We start from the raw sequence: 25,113 nt of genomic DNA, 5'->3' as shown, positions 1-25,113 counted from the left end.
TGCGCGCTGCAGTAACGCCTGGTGGCCTTAGCAGGTCCGCAGGCGGCTGTGTGAGGGGAGGTAGGCTGTGTGCAGGCCACTACGCCCCCCGGTGACTCGCCGCCATGAGCAGCACCTTAGCCAAGATCGCGGAGATCGAAGCCGAGGTAATGGGCACAGCTGGCGCTTCACTCTCCCTCGGAGCGTTCCTTTTTCGGCAGTGTTGCCCTTGCCTGTACTCCCTTCAGCCGCGTCAGGACCGGGCCTGCGTTCTCCGACTCCTCTCAGCCCGGCCCCGTGTCCCCCCACTCCCCTCAGCCTCCGCCGGAGCCCCCCGACTCCCCTTAGCTCGGACCTTGCACCTTGGTCGGTACCCCGTTCCAGTGTCCGGCTCCTGTCCGAACATCGTTCCTCTCAGTCTTCCTTTTCTGTGGTCAACACTGAATCCTCTTCCTCTCTGTGGTCCAGCCCTGACCAGCTCACGTACTTCGTTCAGTATCTTTCTTCAGCGTTCAAAACCCTTCTCCCTTTCCCCCAATCTCTACTTGATGGCTGGATTTCCCAGAGTATTGCTCCCGGGAATGTATCTGGGATAACATCTGTGGTAGCTGTTGATTCCACACGAATTACTATGTGATTGTATTGTCTGAAGTGCTCAGAGCTCTTTAAAATCGGGAAAGTGGTGACCCTGTATCAGACGGTGCATATCAGGTACAAGCATTGGAAAAGGAATCCACAGCTCAGTTTTAGTCTGATCTGTGAATGCTAATTGTAATGACCTTGGTCATGTCTTCTTTTTGGGCCTCAGTTGTTTGCTCTGTAGTGAGAATGGGCTGGGTGATGAAGAGAATGGATTTTTACACAGACACCCCCCCTTTTTTTAAGTCTGACTAAAATGGGTATACTGACAGTAGGATCTGGAAAAAAATCATTCAGATTTGAGGGAGCATTCATTCTGGATATTTTAACCTGTGGGAACTGCTTCTGATTTATGACTGTGATTCCTCCCTTACAGATGGCTCGGACTCAAAAGAACAAGGCCACAGCACACCACCTAGGGCTGCTTAAGGCTCGCCTTGCTAAGCTTCGTAGAGAACTCATTACCCCCAAAGGTGGTGGTGGTGGTGGGCCAGGAGAAGGTTTGTGTTTTTCTTCAGCATTGGTTTGTTTTGTTTTGTTTTGGTGTATTTTCTATCAAAATAATATAGCTGTATGGTTTAAAAATAATTTAAAAATTTCTATCAAAGTAGGTGCTCCTGGTTGGCTCAGTTAGTAGAGAATGTGACTCTTGATCTTGGGGTTGTGAGTTTGAGCCCCACATTGGGTGTAGAGATTACTTAAAAATAAAACCTTAGAGGTGCCTGGGTGGCTCAGTCAGTTGAACATCCGACTCTTGATTTCAGCTCAGGTCATGATCTCACGGTTTGTGGGTTCAAGCCCCACATCGGGCTCTGCGCCGACACTGCGGAGTCTGCTTGGGATTCTTTCTCTCCTCTCTTTCTGCCCCTCCCCTGCTTGCTCACTCTCCCTCTCAGAACAAACAAACAAATAAGTAATTAATTAAAACAAAAATCTTTAAAAATTTTTTTTTTCAACGTTTATTTATTTTGGGGACAGAGAGAGACAGAGCATGAACGGGGGAGGGGCAGAGAGAGAGGGAGACACAGAATCGGAAGCAGGCTCCAGGCTCTGAGCCATCAGCCCAGAGCCCGACGCGGGGCTCGAACTCACGGACCGCGAGATCGTGACCTGGCTGAAGTCGGACACTTAACCGACTGCGCCACCCAGGCGCCCCAAACAAAAATCTTTAAAAAAGTCTATCAAGGTAGATTTGTATTTTCTAATTCTAAATTCTTGAGCTGTGCTTATTTCAGTCTGCTGATTTCAAAGGCAAATGAGTATTTTCTACGTAATGAACTAGGGTTCTATATATATCTTTTTTTTATTAAAAAAATTTTTGGGGGTGCCTGGGTGGCGCAGTCGGTTAAGCGTCCGACTTCAGCCAGGTCACGATCTCGCGGTCCGTGAGTTCGAGCCCCGCGTCAGGCTCTGTGCTGATGGCTCAGAGCCTGGAGCCTGTTTCCGATTCTGTGTCTCCCTCTCTCTCTGCCCCTCCCCCGTTCATGCTCTGTCTCTCTCTCTCTCAAAAATAAATAAACGTTGAAAAAAAAAATTAAAAAAAAATTTTTTTTATGTTTATTTCTGAGACAGAGACAGAGCATGAGTGGGGGAGGAGCAGGAAAGAGGGAGACACAGAATCAGAAGCAGGCTCCAGGCTCTTGAGTTGTCAGCACAGAGCCCGACACGAGGCTTGAACTCACAAACCATGAGATCATGACCTGACCTGAAGTCGATTGCTCAACCGACTGAGCTACCCAGGCACCCCTATGTATCTTTTTTTTAAGTTTATTTATTTATGTTTGTAATCTCTACACCCAATGGGACCCAAACTCACGACCCCAACATCAAGAATTGTATGCTTTTCTCAGAATGTAGGCATAACCTATGTCCCAGGAGTTCTACTTCTGGGGGCAAGCCTATCAAAAATGCATACATATAGTCATCAAAAGAAATGTACAGACTTGTTTTTAATCCCAAGCAGAAAACTCCCAGATGACCATCAACAGCAGAATAGTTAAGTACATTGTGATATATTGTATTTATAAAATGGAATGCTGCACCAAAATGAGAAATTAAATAGGACTGATCTGTTGTCGTAGAAGTCAGAATGGCAGTTATTCTTTTGTCAGTAATAGCAGGATTGGGGGATGAGGGGGCTTCTGAAGATGGTGAATATGATTTCTTGTGGTGGATGCTGATTACTTAGCTGGTTTGCCTTGTGATAATCAGACACTTTTCTATGTGTATCTTTATGCTTCAATAAAAGGTTTTAAAAAAAAAAAAGACAGCCAGACAGGAGCCCTTATGTATATCTTGTATTGATCCCAAAGAGGTTTTCATTGGCTTACAGGAATATGTACATACATACATCAACAAAATAAAAAATAAGGATATTGGTGCAAAAGGAAATGTAAGTAGGAAGAATAAGTTGAAGCCAAGAGAGATAAGGTTGGGACCAAAAATAATGTCATAAAGTCTGTACACTTCCTAGAGGAGGGCCATAAATTTGCCTTTGAACTTGTTTGCAGCCATTACCAAAAAAAAAAAAAAAAGAAAAGCAAACCTAGTTAATCATACAGTTCTTAGAGTTTGTAAGACAAAAAAGAAACCCATTTTTCAGATCAATTATTATATAACCTTCAAGCCTAAAATACTATGGGTGCTAGAAATGTATATAACAGTGAAGAATAACGTTTCTAAGTAAATATTCCATGTTAATTGCTCTAGGGAAAATTTTGTGTGCTTAAGTTCTGGAAGGTAAACTGTAGAAAGCTGGAGAAATATGTCCTAGATGGATAGACTACTAGAATGTGAAAGGAATTACCTGAATCTCAACATTTTAAGAGATAACTTTCCTCTTCTTTTTGATATTTATTGATGTTTTAGGTTTTGATGTGGCCAAGACAGGTGATGCTCGAATTGGTTTTGTGGGTTTTCCATCAGTGGGGAAGTCAACACTACTTAGCAACCTGGCGGGAGTATATTCTGAGGTGGCAGCTTATGAGTTCACTACTCTGACCACTGTGCCTGGTGTCATCAGATACAAAGGTGCCAAGATCCAGGTGAGTCAGGCCTGCAGGCCACAGAAGGGAAGAAATCCAGTCTTTCGTTAATTTAAAAAGCACTTACGGGGGGCGCCTGGGTGGCGCAGTCGGTTAAGCGTCCGACTTCAGCCAGGTCACGATCTCGCGGTCCGTGAGTTCGAGCCCCGCGTCAGGCTCTGTGCTGATGGCTCAGAGCCTGGAGCCTGTTTCCGATTCTGTGTCTCCCTCTCTCTCTGCCCCTCCCCCGTTCATGCTCTGTCTCTCTCTGTCCCAAAAATAAATAAACGTTGAAAAAAAATAAAAAATAAAAAATAAAAAGCACTTACGGGAAGCTGTGCGTATGCCAGGCCTAACCTTTGAACTACTAGGCCCTTTCTGTCTAGCAAGCATGATAGAGTAGTACATACAGACAGTAATACAGTGGGATAGTGCCTGTCAAAACACATAGAAAGAAGGGACTGCTTTTTCACCTGAGTATATTGGGGGAAGGTCTGGTAGAACTAAAAAAGCTTCGTGTAGAAAATGACAATGGAGGAGTGTCTGGGTGGCTCAGTCGGTTGAGCGTCTGACTCTTGATTTTGGCTTAGGTCATGGTCTCATGGTTCGTAGGATTGAACCCCATGTTGGGCTCTGTGCCTTGGACTGACTGTCTCTCTCTCTCACAAAATAAATAAACGTTAAAAAAAAAAAAAAAAGAAAAGAAAATGACAGTGGAGGTGGGTCTTGAAGTTCAAGTAGAATTTTATCAGCCAGAGAAGGTGAAGGGCAATTTCAGGCAGCCATAACGGTAAATAGCTTGCTGTGGTGCAAGCTTAGGTGTGGACAGGAGTGGTAGAAACTGAATCCGGAAAAGTAGGTTGGAGCTTAATTATGAAGGCCTTTGTGTGCCCGCTATGGAAGTTGAATTTTATCTTCTATGTAGCTAGGAACCATCAGAAACTTTAAAAAAAAAGAAATAACGTGATAAAATCCTTTTTGGAAGATAATTCTTATCCGTGAGGCCTGATGAAGTTAGTGTCCTGAGTTTTTCTTAGATAGATGATAGATTTAGGGCTCCCAAATGAAGAGTTCCTTTGGGTATGAAAGAAGGTGTACGTAAATGTAAGATATAATGGAACATATTCTTGTTGGCTGCACAGCTAAGCAAGATTCTGATTTTTTTTTTTTTTTTAAGATTCTGAATTCTATGACATTTGAATCTAGGCTGGAGGTTCCCAGACTTGCTTGATTCACAGTACCCTTAGTGTCTTAGTAATTATTTCCTGACAACTTTTCTTCTCCCAGTAATTTTTCATGGCACTCCAGGCCACAATAAATACCTAATGGTTTAGTTTGTTAGGTCCAAGCAACAACCTAAGTATTTATGTCCTTACAGCTACAGTTATTTATTAATGGGATGTGTGCACTGTTGGGTACCACATAACTTCTCAAACCATGGAATCAGATTGGATACCACCACATTTGTTTCCTTTTCCACATTGATTTTTGTGTGGTGCTTTTTATTATAGCCACTGATGAAAAATCTAACTTCCCAAAATTTTGATCTGACATAATTGAAAGCAGTGTAGTAGGCTGTAGTGTTGAAATTGTGAAGTATGTGGAGCTAGTAGTTTCCTCATTGTCTGACATATATCAAGAATTGCTGTTTCTCTTGAAAATTTAGAATATCCCATGGGACTCTGAGTTCTCTGTGGTGCCACAGAGTACCTTGGCTCATTGTTAGGGAACTCTTGGTATAAGCATTTGTTTTCCCTCTTGCTGAGCTATGCAGAGAGTTGTAAAGTGTATTCATACTTCTTTATTATAGAATCTGAAGTAGGAAGGGACCAGTATCTTGGTAATATCTTCTTTCCTTTTTTTTAATGTTTATTTATTAAAAAAAATTTTTTTTAACATTTATTTATTTTTTGAGAGACAGAGAGAGACAGAGTATGAGCAGGGGAGGGGCAGAGAGAGAGAGGGAGTCACAGAATCTGAAGCAGGCTCCAAGCTCTGAGCTGTCAGCACAGAGCCCAATGCAGGGCTTGAACTCACAAGCAGTGAGATCATGACCTGAGAGGAAGTTGGACGCTTAACCGACCGAGCCACCCAGGTGCCCCATAATGTTTATTTATTTTTGAGAGAGAGAGAGTGTGTGCATGCTAGCACTAGCTGGTGGGCAGGGAGGCGGGGTGGGGAGGCGGGTGCAGATCCAGAGGGAGACAGAAGATCCGAAGTAGGCTCTGACAGCTGACAGCAGAGAGCCCAATGCAGGGCATGAACTCATGAACCTTGAGATCATGACATGAACCTAAATTGACACTTAACTGAGCCACCCAGGAGTTCCACCTGGTAGTATTTTCAATGGCTTTTTTTTTTTTTCCTGCTGGTTAGGTGCCCATGTAGATCTTTCTGGTACTCCATGTTCAAATGTATATAATAAGAGTGAGGATGCTTGGGCATATCTGGACCACTGCTTGATTGCATCTTGTTTCAGAGTCTTACTGATAATCACAGTTTTGGCAGCTCCTAGAATAACCTCTTCCCTGATGAGATGCCATTGACATCTCTTTTAGGGCTTCTGAGTGTAATAGAATAAAGTTACTTAGCCCCTTTCTTTACTTGTGTTTCCCACAAAGCATTCATTTCAGTGTCTCCTGACCTTTTAGGTGTTTTCCCCCTTTTTTGCATGGTGCTTTCTTTTCTGCCTGTGCACTCTCCTCTCTTTTTCCTTCCCTTCTGACTTTCTCCAGAAACCAAGTTAAGGAGTACACAACAGGATTAAGATGACTGCCCTCGAATGTTTTTTAAATGGTTGTTTTGTGGCAGAGCACTCATTATCTGTGACTTGGAAGGGAGAGGTGTACAAAGCTAGAACCATTTACTACTAAGAATTATAAGGAGGGAGATTTCTGTGTTTTTTGTTAGGAAGGATGATGTTTTTTAATAGTAAAGGTGTCTAAAAATGGAATGGTATCTCCCGAGACAAAGAATTACTACGTCTGGAGGTGACTGAACCACCACTTACCAGGGATGTTATAAAGAAAATTGATGTATCACATAGGCGGAGATTAGCCTGCAGAGAGGATGTTCAGTTTTTAAAATTATGGGGCTTGTTTTCACCTTGCTAGTGTCCCTAGCACTCCTGTTGTTCTATGTATATAATTGATTTGCATATTTAAGTTAGTTGCTTTAACCTCTAAAGGCATTTGAGTTTGAATTAGTTTAACATTGAATTCTTAAAATCCTACAGTTTCATGATTTAAACAAATATTTATTCTTATCTCTTGGTTGTAATATGAAATTCAGATATGTTAAGCATGCGTTATTTTATTGAATGAAATTTGATTGCCACGTCTACAGCCATATCACCCTGAATGTGCCTTGATATTGTCTGAAATTTAGTTGCCACATTTAAATGATTCATTCTAACCTTAAAGATATTTCCCTCTCAAGACAAGCTAAAATTAAGTTGTTTTTACTTTTCTAGGGCCTCAATAAATTTTCCCCTGCGTTTTAGCTGCCATAGGTAGAAAACTTGTGTTCTTTTCTCTCAGTGTAATATTCTCTTTCAGATGATGTTTTATATGATATTATAGTCATATTCTATGTTTAAGAGTTTTAGATTATACAGATGGATTTTCCTTTTGAGTTTTTGATAGCATCAGCGAGGTTCAGTGTATATAGTAAAGCCTTTTGCTTATGTTATGTGTGTATATATATATATAATATATATTATATTATACTTATATAATTATTATATAGAATATATATTGTGTAAAATATATAATTAGGTTATAATTATATAATTAAATATAATATATAATTATATATATTATATATATCATATATAATATATATAGCAGAAAGATTTACTAAGTGTTAGATTATAGACTCTTTGGGAGAGTTGAAGTAGACTCTAGACTTAATTTCTAGGAACAACTGATGATGAACTTTTTTTTTCAAACCTCTTTATTGAGGTATAATTTACATACAATAGACTAGATAAAGTATAAAATTTAGTTAGTTTTGACATAGCTATATACTGGTGTAAACATCACCACAATCAAGATCATGAACATACCAACCCCAGAAATTTCCAAATGCCCCCTCCCTCATGGTCCCCTTCATCTCCAAGCAATTACTTATTTATATTTTGTCATTGCAGATTAGTTTACAGGTTGAGTTGTGTATAAATAAGACCATGTGTAAATATAAACGTACTCTCTTTTGGTTAGCTTCTTTCATTCAGTGTAATTATTTTGAGGTTCTCTTGTATCACTCATCTTGATGCCCCTTATGTTAATATTCTACATAATCACAGAAGAATTACTAGAGATAGATTAATATAGATGCAGTGATCACTAAACTACAGACTGCAGATTTTTACCAATTTTCCCACCAAATGCCTTCTCATTCCATGGTGCATTTAGTTCTTTTTTTTCATTCTCCTGCTGTCTGTAATAATTACTCTGTCCTGTCCTTTAAGACCTTTACACTTAAAGAGTACTGAGTAATTGTTCTGTAGAATGTCCCTCAGTTTGGGTTTGTCTGATATTTTCTCATAATTAGACTGAGGTTTTAATATATTCTTGGCAAGAATGCCCTGAAGTGATGGTGTGTCCTTCTCAGTGCATCTTATCATGGGATTCATTATGTTACATGTTTTAAATGCTGTTGCTGACCTGCATTGGTTGGTTAAATACATTAGTATCTATAGGATTTCTCTACTGTAAAGCTATTATCTTTCTTTTTTAAAAAGTTATTACCTTTCTTTTTGTAGTTAATAAGTATCTTGGGGGAGGTACTTTGAGAAGATGCAAATCCTGTTTCTCAAACTTGCCCACTCATTTTAGTGTTCATCTGTGGATCCTGTCTGCAGTAGTTATTACTCTGCTTCTGGCCTAATAGTGATTCTTTTTTTTTCTCTTTCCTACTACATGGTTTTAATTGGAATTCTGTTTGGAAGAATTTTTCTGTCTTATTTATTCAATAGTATGTATCAATGTAGGCTCATGGATATTTATTTTATGGGTTATAGTCCAGTACTGCCATTATTTTACTACTCGTATTGTTCCAGTTTTGACAATTAGGATCTCCTTCAGGTTGGCTCTTGTGTTCTTTTCCATAAGTCCCCATCTTTTTGAGAGTACTTATTTTTTGGCAAGACAATGCTAATCTTAGATTTTTTTCCCTGCTCTAGCCCTGAAGTCAACCACTTCTGAAGGAACTCTAGTTTCTTTTATTGGAGAATGATGTTTAGAAATCAAGATCTGGTGTGCTTATTACTTCCCATGTAGCCTTGTAAATCAGAGTAACTAAAGTTTCCAAGACAAGGTTGATGTATTCAACATGCATTATCTTTTGTGAAGAGAGAGGATTTTGTTGTGTTATATTAGTCTTAGAGAAGGTAACATTATTATGTAGTGAAGAATAGGGAGGAGATTTGAGTAGGTTCTTGAAAGGAAAAGTTGAACTGTTTAAACACCTTCTGAATTCTTTTTCATTGTGGTTTATTTAATGTGAAGTATGTTTTTATAAGGTCACATGGGCTTATAGCAAAAGCTAGTTTTAAATGATGTTTTGATGAGCTGCAACTCTGTTCCTTCTCCATTTATGTGGATAATTCAGTATTGGCCATGCAGTGGACCCTTGGTATTTTCAGATTTTGTATATGCTCTTAACTGTTTTCAGTGGACTCTTAAGGGCTTATGACTAATAGTTTGCAATTTTGCTGAGATGTGCATTTGATTTGTGTGCTATGAAGTTGGTTTTTATGTTCTTACTATTAGGTATACACAGTAGGACTTCTCTGAAGTTTTACTTTACTGCATTTTCTGGGCATTTGAGCGGTCATTTTCAATTGGGAACACACATCAGAGTCACCCATGGAGCCTTTTGAAGTACATATCAATATGTGAACTTTGCTCTTCTAAATTAGAATTTGCAGGATGGGGCTCAGATATCTGCATTTAAAAAGGTTTTGCAGGTGACTATTCTGTGCTCACCGGCTTAAGAATGACTGCAGAAATTTTTGTGAATTGGGCAATTTGGAAGATTGGCAAAGCTCTGAGTGTATCATGTGAATATCAAGATCCGGCTATTGTCTACAGTAAGGAATTGGTGTGGGGGGGCTCAACCTTCTGAAAAGAAGGGGAATATTAGGGGAATACTAATGCAGAATAATGAGTTTGGCCCTCAAAATGTGAGGGGTTTTGTTTTGTTTTTGGGTTTTTTTTTGATTTAAATTTTAGTTAGCCAACATACAGTGCAATATTGGTTTCAGAAAATTAAGATCTTACTTGATTTGGACTGTGATTTTGGGCAAATCACTTAACCTGTATGAACCTCAGCCAATATCCTGGTCTCAGGGTTGTTAGACATTTTAAACTAGATGTAAAGTATATAAAAAACTTGTAGCTGACATTTGGATGCATAGTAAAGTAATACACAGCTTATAAGGAAGATCAGATTTGAATCCTTTATATTTTGGATACTTGAAAAATAAATTATTCTATTTGATCTGTTTAGATTTATGACTGTTTTTTGTGTGTGTGTTTTTTTTTTTTCCTTCTCTCCTTTCCCCATCCTTAATCTTGCAGCTCCTGGATCTTCCAGGTATCATTGAGGGTGCCAAGGATGGGAAAGGCAGAGGCCGTCAAGTCATTGCAGGTGAGTGGTTCAAGGCTGCCATCATTCTGGGATATCATCCCTTTATCAGGTACTGTTGCTTTAGATGGGGACTGTTGGACTTAGAGATTTTACTACAATGAAGGGCATAGTTTTACTTGACTTCTTACTGGAATAGAATGTCAGAACCTGAAGGGACCTCAGAGAGTAACAATCCAGATCTCCATTTGAGGAGAAACATTAAGGACAGGAAAAGTGAAGTGCTTCAGTCCAGTGTAGCACTGTTTGTGGCAGATTCAGAAGGATTCAGAACTAGAACTCGGGTTTCCTGACTTCCACCCATGTCTTTCCTTCTTCTTTTATGTAGGGTAAAATGTTACAGGGGTGCCTGGGTGGCTCAGTTGGTTAAGTGTCAACTTCTGCTCAGGTCATGATCTCGTGGTTTGTGAGTTCAAGCCCTGCTTCGGGCTCTATGCTGACAGCTTGGAGCCTGGAGCCTGCTTTGGATTCTGTGTCTCCCTCTGTCTTTGCCCCTCCCCTGCTTGTTTTCTCTCTCTCTCTCTCAAAAATAAATAAACATTTAAAAAAAAAGTAAAAATGGGGGCACCTGGGTGGCGCAGTCGGTTAAGCGTCCGACTTCAGCTCAGGTCACGATCTTGCGGTCCGTGAGTTCGAGCCCCGCGTCAGGCTCTGGGCTGATGGCTCAGAGCCTGGAGCCTGTTTCCGATTCTGTTGTCTCTTTCTCTCTCTGCTCCTCCCCCCTTCATGCTCTGTCTCTCTCTGTCTCAAAAATAAATAAACGTTAAAAAAAAAAAATTAAAAAAAAAAAAAAGTAAAAATGTTATAAAAGGCCAGTCATAAATTGCAACAATCTGCTACTCCACCTCTCCTCACCTCCACCGTCATTCCCCATTGGCAAATATTGTCAACTCTTCAACGGTTCTTTCTGTTTTTTACCTTCATTTTTTTTTTTTAAGTTCATTTATTTTGAGAGAGAGAGAGAGAGAGAGAACACACGTGTGAACTAGGGAGGGGCAGAGAGGGAATCCCTAGCAGACTCTGCACCAATAGCACAGAGCCTAATGTGGGGCTTGAACTCAAGAACTGCGAGATCATGACCTGAGCTGAAATCAAGAGTTGGTTGACTGACTGAGCCACCCAGGCGCCTTTGCCTTCATATTTTTAAATATTATGCTTATATTGCCATTTCATGATTAATTAATTAATTTTAGATATCATCTGTTGGTTTCATGTCATGATTGAGAATAGCTCTCTTATACTCCATACGACTTTTCCTATTTTTTTTTTTAAGATTTTATTAAAAAATTTTTTTGTGTTTAATGTTTATTTGAGAGAGAGAGGTGCGCGTGTGAGCGGGAGAGCAGAGAGAGAGGGGAACAGAGTTTTCCGAGGCCAGTACTGCGCTGACAGCAGAGAGCCTGATATGGGGCCCTAACTCACGAACTGTGAGATCATGACCTGAGCTGAAGTTGGATGCTCAACTGACTGAGCCACCCAAGGGCCCCAAGATTTTATTTTTAAGTAATCTCTACACCTAATACGGGGCTTGAATTTATAACCCCAAGGTTAAGAGTCGCTTGCTTCACTGACTGAGCCAGCCAGGTCCCCACCTACCCCTTGTCTTTCAAAGAAATTGTATCACAGTTTGTAGTTAACTTATCAATTGTAATTTACATTATTATGTAATGAATATATAACTTTTGTTCAATGCTAAGATAAGTAGTGTGTTGTGACTTCGCTTATTTTCTCTTGAATCTGTTTTTGAAATTTGTTTTTCATGGAGTTAGTAATTGTTTTATTTACATTTCTTTGTTTGCTACTATTTTTCAAATATTCTAACAGATCAAATGTTTATCCATCAGTATTTTTCTAGATACTTAAATATAGCTCAAGAGTTGCTGATTTCATTCTTTCCCCACAACCCTGACACTACTGTCCTGTACCCTGTCTTCTTTCTTTTTAATTTTATTGTCTTTTTTAAGTAGGCTCCACATGCAGGGTGGGGGTTGAACTCACAACCCGGAGATCAAGAGTCACATGCTCTACTGACTGAGCCAGCCAGGCACCCTGTCTTCTTGCTTTAATCTGGATTGGTTGCTTTCTAGATCAGCACTGTCCAGGAGTGCAATGTTCTGAATCTATGCTCTCCAGTATGGTAGCCCCTAAGCATGTGTGGTTGATGAGTGCTTTAAATGTGCCTAATGTGACTAAGGAACTGAATTTCAATTTTTTTTCACTTTAATTAGTTTAAATTTAAATAGCCCAGGTGGCTAGTGGAGTCTATATTGGATAGTGCAGTGCTAAACTCTTTTGCATGGCTGTCATCTTGAGACTTTCTTCTGTGTTCTTGTGTGGAATCCTCTGTTTCCTAGAGTCGGTGTTCTTTTTGGGGGTCATTTTTGTTTTGCTGAAGCACATTCTTTAGTAAACTACCAGAAAAAAGATAAATTGATAGGTAAATTTTTCTGTTTTTTTCATGTTTGAAAGTGTTTTTATTCTGCCTTTATATTGAATTACTAATTTTAACTATTTATAGAATCATATGTTAAAAGTTATTCGTGGATGAATATCAGAAACATTATGCTAAATTAAAACGGTCAGGAACAAAAGACTGTATTTTGTATTATTCCATGTATATGAAACTTTAAAAATTGCCAAACTAACCTATGTGACAGAAAGCAGATGAGTAGTTGAATGGGAATCAAGAGGAAGATTGATTTCAGAGGTGATGGAAATGTTCTGTATCCTGCTTGCTTATGGTGGCCATACAGGTATATATATTTGTCATTAAACTGTATGACATGGACACAGTTTATTTTTTATAAATTACACTGATAATATATAATATATGTAATATATGTGTATATAATTATGCTGGTAATAAAGTTGACTAAAAATATGCTAAGCAGATGATCTTTTTTAGAATTCTTACTGTTTTAAATCTTTCTAAACTTTTTCAGGGATTTAGGTTATTGCCTGGTTCTTATCTTCATTCTGACTTGTTTTTCTGCTAGTGTGTATCTAGAAGTTAACACATCTTTTAGAGATACCAGGAGAAAACAAGGCATACATTGCAAATTGACTTCTGGGATAGAATTTGGTAACCTTAAGAACTTCATGTGTGTCTTTATATTAATAGGAAAAAAAAGTCCTTTGTTTCTAAATGGAATTCTACCCCTCTCAATACTCCAGCTTTTGAGTATCTGGCTTAGTTAAGTCTTTAGTGACCTTTGCTTACATGTAAATTATTTTTTCCATTCTTCAGTGGCCCGAACATGTAACTTGATCCTGATTGTTCTGGATGTCCTGAAACCTTTGGGGCATAAAAAGATAATTGAAAATGAGCTGGAAGGCTTTGGCATTCGTTTGAACAGCAAACCCCCTAACATTGGCTTTAAGAAGAAGGATAAAGGAGGCATTAATCTCACAGCCACCGTAAGTGGAGGTGACATGGGTGGGACAGGCTGCTAAAGGAACTAGGGTGGAAGGATGTTGACATTTGGAAATTACCTGGCTTCTAGCACTAACTGAGGTAACACAACAACCTTGTAATGACTGACAGAGTAGGACAAGAATCAATCTCAGACTTACCTTTGCAACTTCATTTCTTCTTTTAGGTTATTTTTTGGTATGGTGTGGGAGTATAGACCAGTCTTAATGCTTGCATAAAGTAGATGGCTACTAATATCAAGTGTTTTCATTTATTCAACACAGATTTATAGAGCGCCTACCATGGGCAAAATGTTGTTTTAGGCCCTTGTTGGGAAAGGAGGGAGGTTGGAAGAGGGAGCAAAATAGACAGAAATCTCTGTCCTTACATTCTGTGTGGAAAAGTAACGAACAAAACTAATGAGTCCATACAGTATATTAGATGATGATAAATCTAAAAATTAAACTAGGGAAAAGGGATGGAGAGTGTTGGTGGGGTTGTAACAGTGGGGGAGATAGAAGTGCTTGATTGTCAAAAGATTTTGGAAGTAGCTGGTAGGAATTACACCTGATTTGGATGTGGGTTGTGAGAGAGAGGACTATAAGATTTTTTCCTCAGCTGGAAAAATAGACTCTTATTATTAAAATGGTAGCACTTTGGGTAGGATAGGATTGGAGGGGAGGGGAAGATCAGGACATTCGGTTTGAGATGCTAGTGAGACATCCAAGTATTACCATCAAATAGGCATATGAGGAATAATCAAGGCTGGAGGTACAAATTTGCTGGTTAGCAACTGTAGAGCCATGGGCTTAGCTGAGATCACTAGGAAGTAAGTATAAATAGAAAAGAGGTTCAGGGATGGAGCTTCCTCCCCAACTCCCACCCCATGATTATAGATTGGGGAGATAGGAAGAACCAGCAAATAAGACTTCTTAGAGAAAGAAGGAGGAGAACCAGAAGAGTTTGAAATCTTGGAAGCCAAGTAAAGAAAATATTTCATATTGGAGGAGTAATCAGTTTGCTCCATGCTGCTTGCTTCTAAGTCATATAATTGAGGTCTGAGAATTTCCTACAACATTTAACATTCTAGAGGTCCAGATAATATGACTAGCATAAAGTTAAGCTGTCCTGCCCAAAAGATCTTTCCCGTTATCCTGTCATAATTGAATTTGAACATTTCATATTATTTCTGAATTTTTTGCTAAGGCTGCCATAATAAACTGCTATATAGATTGGGTGGCTTAAACAACAGAAGTTTATTTTCTCTTAATTCTAGAGGTGCTGGGTATCTGAGATCAAGGTACGAGCAGGGTTGGTTTCTTCTGAGGCCCCTCCTTGGTTTGTAGATGGCTGTCTTCCCTTTTTGTCTTCAGATGGTCTTCCTTCTGTGTGTCTGTATCCTAATCTCCCTCTCTTGTAAGGATATCAGTCACATTGAATTAGGGCTCATTCATATGACCTCATTTTAACTTAGTTAACTCTTTCAAGACCCTGTCTTTAACCCTAAAGGTCACATTCTGAGATACTGCGGTTGGGACTTCAACATATGAATTTGGGTGGGAGTGATTCAGTCTATAGCACCTTCATTTGAGTTTAGAAAGATTATTAGTTTTCAAGTATTTGCTAATAAAAGTCATTTACTCTTATCCAGGATAACAGACTTCAGAAATGAACTTGCTCCTTAGCTAGAATTATTCGGGTACAATGATGGATACTCTTGGGAGATTTTTTTGCTCTGTGACCAGTTACTGTCTTCTGTGCTCATTTAGTGCCCTCAGAGTGAGCTGGATGCTGAAACTGTGAAAAGCATTTTGGCTGAATACAAAATTCACAATGCTGATGTGACTCTGCGTAGTGATGCCACAGCAGATGACCTTATTGATGTGGTGGAAGGAAACAGGTACTGACTACATGTACAGTCTGGTGCTTGAGTTTCAATTTAAGCCTTGTAGTGGAAACATTGGATTATGAATCTGGATATTCTAATTCTGGATATCTTGATTCTAACTCTAGCTGTGCTAGTATCTCAGATAAATAGTGGGCCTTGGTTTTGTTAGCTGTAAATTGATTTTGGTTTTTGTAAATTGAAATTGGTTTTGATTTCTAACATCCTTCTTTGCTCTTAAATTTGGTTATGATGGTTAAATTCCCCATTTCAGTTACTTGCTGTGAACTAGGTTGTCCCCTAAGCTGTGTCATACAATGGTGGAAGGGAGTAGTTCACAATCTGCTGTCCCAGAATTAATCCATCTGAGAAAGCCTGTAGGCTGTCCTATAGAAATCAACATGCTGGGCTGTATCTGTTCTCTCTAAGGGTAACCTAAGGGTATGTAGCTAAAGCCCTATTTCATGAAAAAGTACTATTATTAGTATTTTAAATTAATAATTTAAGCTACTGTAAAAATTTTTCCTGGCATTTGAGCATAATATTTTTTATTATTTTTTATTTTATTATTATTTTTAAATTTTTATTTTTATTTTTATTTTTTCCTTTTATTTATTTTTTAAATATATGAAATTTATTGTCAAATTGGTTTCCATACAACACCCAGTGCTTATCCCAAAAGATGCCCTCTTCAATACCCATCACCCACTCTCCCCTCCCTCCCACCCCCCATCAGCCCTCAGTTTATTCTGTTTTGTCTTTTTTTTAATTATTTAAAAAAAAATTTTTTTTTTTTTAACGTTTATTTATTTTTGAGACAGAGAGAGACAGAGCATGAACGGGGGAGGGGCAGAGAGAGAGGGAGACACAGAATCTGAAGCAGGCTCCAGGCTCTGAGCTGTCAGCACAGAGCCCGACGCAGGGCTCGAACTCACCGACCGTGAGATTATGACCTGAGCCAAAGTCGGACGCTTAACTGACTGAGCCACCCAGGCGCCCCTATTCTCAGTTTTTAAGAGTTTCTTATTGAGCATAATATTTTTTAGTTGCTTTCCTGTTCATTTGTTTCTATTTGTTGGATGGATTTATTTGATTTTCATTTGAAAACAAGCAAAGGCTAATTCTTTGAGTTAGGCCATTGTATAAGTGAGGCATTTGAAGCATGAGAAGTTGTGGCTTGCTATCAATAATTAGTAGCCTTGGCTGCCCTATTCATTGGACATTAGGATTGTGACTTTGCCAGATGTTATGTTTTTTATTTAAAAAATTATCATGAAACATGTTATTAAAAGTTTATTTACATTTATAATTCATAAAACAACTTTGTAGGAAATTGACTCTGAGACTTTCCCAGGGACTTACATCTAGGAAGTGACAAAGGTGGGAGTAGATTTAGTCTGTGTGACTCCAAAGCTTGTGTTTCTTCTATTGCAGTATGATCTCTCAGTAATTAGCTGCATGGCTCAGACTAGGGCCTGAGTTTTGTTACTTCTCAACCCATAGTTTACTTTTTCAGACATTTGACCTTATTTTGGTAGGAAGCCTTTCGTGGGGAGGGATTGAGGGGTTGTTCTGCCTCTTGTGCCTCTTGAGAATCTCTGATTTGGGGTCCTGAGCAAGGAGATGCTAATAATCACACTGAGGGTTTTGTCAAAGGCTCCAGACTAATGTCTTATTTTATTCTATTTCTGTAGAGTTTATATCCCTTGTATTTATGTATTGAATAAGATTGATCAGATCTCCATTGAGGAATTGGATATCATCTATAAGGTGCCTCACTGTGTCCCCATTTCTGCCCATCACCGCTGGAATTTTGACGACCTATTGGAAAAGATCTGGGACTATCTGAAGCTAGTGAGGATGTAAGTCTTAGTGGAAAGGGTCATATTGCTGTAGGAATTAAACCAGACTGTCCTAAAATGATACTTCCTGGAACTCATTAACATAATTTGTCTCTTTTTTTTTTTTTTTTTTTTTCAACGTTTATTTATTTTTGGGACAGAGAGAGACAGAGCATGAACGGGGGAGGGGCAGAGAGAGAGGGAGACACAGAATCGGAAACAGGCTCCAGGCTCTGAGCCATCAGCCCAGAGCCCGACGCGGGGCTCGAACTCACGGACCGCGAGATCGTGACCTGGCTGAAGTCGGATGCTTAACCGACTGCGCCACCCAGGCGCCCCTGTAATTTGTCTCTTTTTGGAGATACAAGTATATTAATTTCTATCATGTGCCAGGCCATATTGTGGGCACTTTCTTCCTCAAGTTGAAAGTTATCTGTGTCTGATCTTCTCAGGGGTGATGGAGGGTTGATTTGCTTTTAACACATGAAACGTTCCAAGAAGTAAGCAACCTCTGCTCCCTCTCTGTCCTAGTTACACCAAACCCAAAGGCCAGTTGCCAGATTATACATCCCCAGTGGTACTGCCTTACTCTAGGACCACGGTGGAGGATTTCTGCATGAAGATTCACAAAAATCTTATCAAAGAATTTAAATAGTAAGTATCATGGGCATGTAGTGCCTTCTTTTCCATGGGAGCTACTGATTCCACTAACTACCAATTCTTAGGGTAGCATTAAAGAAAACGGGCATCAGGGAGACTGCTGAAATGCTTGCTTGGTTAGAACTCTGCAATGTCTTCCTAAAACCATGCTAAGTTGGAGCAGGAAGAGCTCTAGAAGCCTCATCGGGTCAGGAGAGCTGACAGTACAAAGGGCTCTGACTTTATTCTGTTAATTCATATTCCTCTTGGCAAACATAAATGTGAATTCTTCTTGCCAGCATCATATTGGCCTCCAGTGGTTACTGAAACCCACTCTAAACCTTAAGCATGGGTAAATTTCCCTAAATCTCTTTCATATACTTTTCATTGCTGATACAGGCTGAAAAAAAAATTCTAACAGGCTGAAAAAAAAAAAAAATTCTAACATTATATTTTGAGCTAAGTGAGCTAATTTTAGACTTACAGAAAAGTTGAAAAATTAGGTAAAGAGTTTCCTTATATCCCTCACCACATTTCTGATGTTACCAGCTCACATAACCATAGTACAGTTATCAGGAATAGAAATTAGCATTGGTATAGTATTAACTAATTTTTAGACCTTATTTGAGATTTATTTATTTTTTTTATTTAAGTAATCCTACACCAAACATGGGGCTTGAACTCACAACCCTGAGATCAAGAGTCTCATGCTCTTCTTTTTTTTTTTAAATTTTTTTTTTTTAATGTTTATTTTATTTTTGAGAGAGAGAGAGAGAATGCGAGTGGGTTAGGGCAGAGAGAAAGGAGACACAGAAGCAGAAGCAGGCTGCAGGCTCTGAGCTGTCAGCACAGAGCCCAACGTAGGGCTCGAACTCACGAGCCGTGAGATCATGGCCTGAGCCTGAGTTGGACGCTCAACCGACTGAGCCACCCAGGCGCCCCATGAGTCACATGCTCTTCTGACTGAGCCAGCCAGGTGCCCTTTATTTGAGTTTTAATACCTTTTCTACCAGTGTCCATTTTGTGTTTCAGGAATCTACGTGGCATATAGTTGTTACTTCTCCTTAGTCTTCCAGTTTTTCAGTCTCCCAGTAATATTTCTTTAGCCTTTCACTGTCTTTTTTTTAAAGTTTTTTTTTTTTTCAACGTTTATTTATTTTTGGGACAGAGAGAGACAGAGCATGAACGGGAGAGGGTCAGAGAGAGAGGGAGACTCAGAATCGGAAACAGGCTCCAGGCTCTGAGCCATCAGCCCAGAGCCCGACACGGGGCTCGAACTCACGGACCGCGAGATCGTGACCTGGCTGAAGTCGGACGCTTAACCGACTGCGCCACCCAGGCGCCCCAACCTTTCACTGTCTTTGATGACCTTGGCACATTGAAGAGTCCTGGTCAGTTATTCTGTAGAATGTCCCTCACTTTGGGTTTGTTCAGTGTTCTCTCACGACTGAAGTGACATGCATTTTTGGTAAGAATATCACAAAAACTATGACATATCCTCAATGCATCCTATCACAAGAATCATGATGTCAGTATATCCTATTGATAGTGATATTTACTTTAATCACTTGGTGAAGTTGGTGTTGGTTCGGATTCTTTACTGTAAACATAGTACTTTTCTTTCTTTGTATTTGATAAATATTTTGGGGGAGTTACTCTGAGACTATGCAAATCATGTTTCTCTTCTTGCTGATTTTAGTACCTATCAGTGGAGCTTGTTGGCAACTTTTATTGCAGTGTTGTTTGTCTAATGGTGATTCTTTATTTCCCTCTTTGATTTTACATTTATTTACTGGAGTTCTGTGAGTTAGAGCTATTGCTTCTCTATTAATTTAATTCATAATTATATTGGTATGAGCTGTTGGGTATTTTTTCCATGGGCCATAATCCAGTACTACCATTATTTTGTTACTCAAAGTGTTCTAGGTTTGGCAGTTAGGAACCCCTTCAGTTGGCTTCTGTATTCTTTTAGTAAACTGCCATTTTTTTTTTTTTTTTTTTTTTTAAGCATTTCCTTACTTTTTGGCACTACTAGATGCTCCTGATTCATAATGATTTTTCCCTGCACCACCCCTGGAATCAGTCACTTCTCCAAGAAGCCCTGGTATACAAGATGTGTGTGCTAGGTGTGTTCATTGTTAGTGGGCTATCATTGTTTATAGGCCGTTTCAGCAGACAGCTAGGAAGTGTATGTATGGATACTAACCCATGCTTACATCTTTATTTCTGTGTCTCTCTTGTCCTTCCTATTTATCCATCTGTTTACCCACCCTCGCATCCTTATCTTAAAAACCATGAACAGGGGCGCCTGGGTGGCGCAGTCGGTTAAGCGTCCGACTTCAGCCAGGTCACGATCTCGCGGTCCGTGAGTTCGAGCCCCGCGTCAGGCTCTGGGCTGATGGCTCAGAGCCTGGAGCCTGTTTCCGATTCTGTGTCTCCCTCTCTCTCTGCCCCTCCCCTGTTCATGCTCTGTCTCTCTCTGTCGCAAAAATAAATAAACGTTGAAAAAAAAAATTAAAAAAAAAAAAACAAACCATGAACTTAGGGACGCCTGGGTGGCTCAGTCAGTTAAGCATCCAATTCTCGTTTCGGCTCAGGTCGTGATCTCATAGTCGGAGATCGAGCCCTGCATTGGGCTCTGCATTGATGGTGCTTCTGTCTCCCTCTCTCTGCCCCTCCCCTGCTGATACACACACAAACACACACACACATTTTTTCTTTCTCTTTCATAAATAAATAAATAAATACATGCATACATACATAAACACATAAATAAAAACCAAAAACCTGTGAGCTTATATGGTTACCTCTGATTCCAGTTCGACACCACAGGGTTTGTTTTAAAGCCTTTTCCTTTTTCTTATTTTTAACATCTTTCTTCAACCATGAGAAACCTGGCTATCATTACTTAATCTACTTATTTACTTAATTCTAGTGTGTGTGTGTGTGTGTGTGTGTGTGTGTGTGTGTGTGTGTGTATACACGTATATATATATATGTAGTAGTTCAGAATTGCAACCTATAACCCTATGAGAAATATTTTAACTAACTGGATTACAGTATCTATGAATAGTTCTTTTCAACTCTATGGGCTGAAATTTAAAAAGTTGTTTTAAAATTGAAGAAAATAGAAAATCATTGTAGAAGATCAGGAAAATATGGAAATAATGACATTTTAAAAATACTTGTTTTTGTCCATTGATGAATGGATAAAGAAGATGTATACACACACATACATGCACTGGAATATTATTTGGCCATAAAAAGGAATGAAATCTTGCCATTTGCAATGATATGGATGAATCTAGAGAGTATAATGCTAAGTGAAATAAGAGAAAAACATACCATATGATTTCACTCGTGTGGAATTTAAGAAACAAAACCAATGAGAGAAACCAAGAAACAGACTCTTAATTATAAGAAACAAACTGATGGTTACCAAAGGGGAGGTGACTAGGAGGTGGGGGGATGAGTTACATAGGTGATAGGGATTAAGGAGTGCACACTTGTCTTGTTGAGCACTGGGTGATGTATGAATTGTTGAATCACTATATTGTACATCTGAAACTAATATGACACTGTTAACTGACTGAAATTAAAATAAAACTTGGGGTGCCTGGGTGGCTCAGTTAAGCACCTGACTTCAGCTCAGGTCATGATCTCACGTTTCGTGGGTTTGAGCCCCATAGTGGGCTCTGTGCTAACAGCTCAGAGCCTGGAGCTTGCTTCAGATTCTGTGTCTTCCTCTCTCTCTCTCCCCCTCCCCTGCTTGTACTCTGTCTCTCTCTGCCTCTCAAAAATAAATAAATGTAAAAGAATAAAAAAAATAATATACGTAAAAAAATAAAAATACTTGGGGTGCCTGGTGGCTCAGTCAATTAAATGTCTGACTTCAGCTCAGGTCATGATCTCGCAGTTTACGAGTTTAAGCCCCATGTCACCCTCTGTGCTGACAGGTCAGAGGCTGGAGCCTGACTCAGATTCTGTATTTTTCTCTCTCTCCCTCTCTCTTCCTTTCCCTGGCTCATGCTCTGTCTCTCTCTGAAAAATAAACAAAAAAAATAAAAATACTTGTTGCTGATCCTAAGAATATTAGAAGAGTGAAGACCTTTATTAAGCCTGACATTCCTTTAATCCAAAGTAACTAAATTCCATGTGCAGGTGCTAATTTTCACTATCCTCAAACCATTATATTTTAGCATATATTTCAATTAATGCAGGAGAGTCTTGTGAAGTTAGATATTTTCCATTTTCAAATGTGATAGATTTCTAGATAATTCTTACCTTCCATGGTGGCAGGACGCTGTTCTAAACCTCTAGAGAACTGTAAGTTAGCCAGGGAATTAAATGAGGAGGGAGAAAAATATTTTGGAGAAGAGACCTATCAAAGCAAATAGAGGGGCGCCTGGGTGGCTCAGCTGGTTAAGCATCTGACTTCAGCTCAGGTCATGATCTCACAGTTTGTGAGTTTGAGCCCTGCATCAGGTTCTGTGCTGACAGCCTGGAACCTGCTTCGGATTCTGTATCTCCTTCTCTCTCTGCCCCTCCCCTGCTTGTGCTCTGTCTCTGTCTCCCTCAGAAATAAAATAAACATTTAAAAAATTAAAAAAAAAATTAAAAAAAACCAAACAGTTTTGTTTGGTTGCTATTTTTCTGTTTTCTTTCTTTTTTTTAATTTTTAAAGTTAAAAAATTTTGTAGCACATGCACTGGGAAGGGGCAGAGAGAGAGGGAAAAAGCATCCCAAGCAGGCTTCAGGCTGTCAGTGCAGAGCCTGATGCGGGGCTCGATCTCACAAACCTTGAGATCATGATTTGAGCCGATATCAAGAGTTGGATGCTTAATAAACTGAGCCACCCAAGGCACCCATCTTTTTTTTTTGATGATGAAACAAAGAGCATTTTAACCATCTTAATAAAAATTCAGCTTTAGGCCTACTAATTGTAACATTTGTCCTTGTTGCATTCTTTTTATGTCCTTGACCACATGTACATGTCCTTTGATCATTTACTATGTGTTTTCTGTGTGTTGCAAGATTCACGTCATTTTTATAACCATGTTTTTTGCATTTTTTGCTACTTTACATAGTTTTCTTGTCTTCATCCACAGACCTTTCCCTTTTAATTACTTTAATCTAGGATTAGTAATAATATGGCCTTTGATATGTTTTGGTGCATTGCTCTCCAAAAGGGCTGAACCTGTTTACACTGCCATCAATAAAATAGGAGGCACTGATATTGCCGCAGGCATTGAATATGATTATTAAAAACTATTTATCTAGTTTAAGATTATAAAATGGTCACCTTGCATTTATCTTGCTTGTTAGTGCATTGAAAAATTTTATGTATATTTGTTTTACTAATGGTGTTGTATCTGTAACTGTCATTTATCTGTTTTCCACAAAGTGAAATCTCGTTCAGTGATTTCTTTTTGGAACATAGGTTTTTAAAGATGTTTTGTTGCAAAGACCATATAATAACAACATGGCCACCTTTTTCTATCACTTGGTACAAGATTCTTAGCCTCTGTGAGGCAGGTCTTAATGTTTTGTTCAATTTCTGTTACTAGCACAACAAATTTTTAGTATTGGAGGCCTGTAGATAAAAATTATCTTCATAAATTCAAAAAATCAGGAGAACATACTAGTTACGGTGTCTTGGGAGGGAGGAAGAATTTTCGTAGCATGGCTGAGGAGGGAGGTGCTTTATGGTTTTAGTAGACCCAATAAAAACTGGTATTCAGTAACAGTCTGTAACTGACAGTATAAGAATCAGTTTTCAGTCTGAATTATTTCAGTGTATTTTTCTTTTTTTTTTTATTTAAAAAAAAAATTTTTTTTTTCAATGTTTATTTATTTTTGGGACAGAGAGAGACAGAGCATGAACGGGGGAGGGGCAGAGAGAGAGGGAGACACAGAATCGGAAACAGGCTCCAGGCTCCGAGTCATCAGCCCAGAGCCTGACGCGGGGCTCGAACTCACGGACCGCGAGATCGTGACCTGGCTGAAGTCGGACGCTTAACCGACTGCGCCACCCAGGCGCCCCATTCAGTGTATTTTTCTATAACCCTTATTTTTTTCTTTTAATTTTAAATTAGTCTTGTACCATTTCTCATTTGTGTTTTTTCTCTTTGACTTTCCTAAATTGGCTCTGGAAGAAGAGGAACCACACAACTTCCAAAATTTTTTGCCACTTTGTATGTGAAGGTGCCATTGTGCTATACTGCCGGGAAAGCTAATACCTCTGGGCTTTGAATTTGGTCCTTGACTCTGGAGAGGGGATTTTGGCTGTTGTAAGCCTATAGTTCTTAAGAGCTAGAATGCTAAATCTGAGCAGAAAGGTGGCATCCAGGTAAATAGGGTAGAAGCTAGGTGATTATTTACACTGACTATTTTTTTTATTTCCCTTCTCTACAGCGCTCTGGTCTGGGGTCTGTCTGTGAAACACAATCCTCAAAAAGTGGGTAAAGACCATACGTTGGAAGATGAGGATGTCATTCAGATTGTGAAGAAGTGAAACCTATCCCTCTGCCGGGCCAACCACAAGAGCTTTCCCCATGACTAAGCACCCTACCCGAGACCCCTTCTGGCTTTGGCAGCCAGTGGATCAGGATTCAGGGGAGGGAAATGGAGGCACCCAAACTGGAACTTTACTTATCTTAAGTTGGTGTCACCTTGTAAATTCAACTGCATAAAGGACCTGGTAAGCCAGCCAGCTATATGCAGTTCACGTGTCATTGTCAGAATTTGTTTTGGGATGGACTGAATGAAGATGACTATGTACAGTGAGGCAGCTGCAGAAGGGGTTATTTGGGAGCTTGGTTTTGAGTGTGAAATGGATAAAAATGTGACTGCAACATCTTACTTGATGTTTAGTCATGGGAAACCCTTCCAACTGGATGTGGCCTTCACTCTTCTTAAGTGGCCTTTCGCAGATGATACTGGAAAGAGGAAGGACTTGATGTAAGTTAACTGATTATTCCCTGCAAGGCTAGCCCATGTGGGAGATGGTGTTATGTAGCAGTTGAGTAAAGTACTCTGACCAGA

General features: G+C 39.4%; 1 protein-coding gene across 1 annotated transcript; it reads left to right on the top strand.

Moving 5' to 3' along the window:
• On the top strand, window positions 1–25,113 carry DRG1 (developmentally regulated GTP binding protein 1). The gene is made up of 9 exons (XM_040464041.1): window positions 1–146; window positions 995–1,118; window positions 3,487–3,662; window positions 10,226–10,295; window positions 13,540–13,709; window positions 15,474–15,604; window positions 17,284–17,451; window positions 17,962–18,084; window positions 24,484–25,113. The coding sequence occupies exons 1-9, from the start codon at window positions 105–107 to the stop codon at window positions 24,581–24,583; spliced, it is 1,104 nt and encodes a 367-aa protein (XP_040319975.1). The 5' UTR covers window positions 1–104; the 3' UTR covers window positions 24,584–25,113.

Source organism: Herpailurus yagouaroundi, unplaced genomic scaffold, assembly GCF_014898765.1.
Source record: "Herpailurus yagouaroundi ecotype Mexico unplaced genomic scaffold, PumYag 428, whole genome shotgun sequence".
Classification (NCBI taxonomy): domain Eukaryota; kingdom Metazoa; phylum Chordata; class Mammalia; order Carnivora; family Felidae; genus Herpailurus; species Herpailurus yagouaroundi.
Note: the sequence above shows the minus strand (reverse complement) of the source record. Positions and strands in the feature narration are given on the sequence as shown.

Bases quoted from the DNA above. Each gene is read 5' to 3' on its own strand.
- DRG1 (XM_040464041.1), top strand. From the start codon at position 105: ATGAGCAGCACCTTAGCCAAGATCGCGGAGATCGAAGCCGAG. The intron at 13,710-15,473 runs GTAAGTGGAGGT...GTGCTCATTTAG, and splicing joins GCATTAATCTCACAGCCACC to TGCCCTCAGAGTGAGCTGGA. The intron at 17,452-17,961 runs GTAAGTCTTAGT...TCTCTGTCCTAG, and splicing joins TATCTGAAGCTAGTGAGGAT to TTACACCAAACCCAAAGGCC.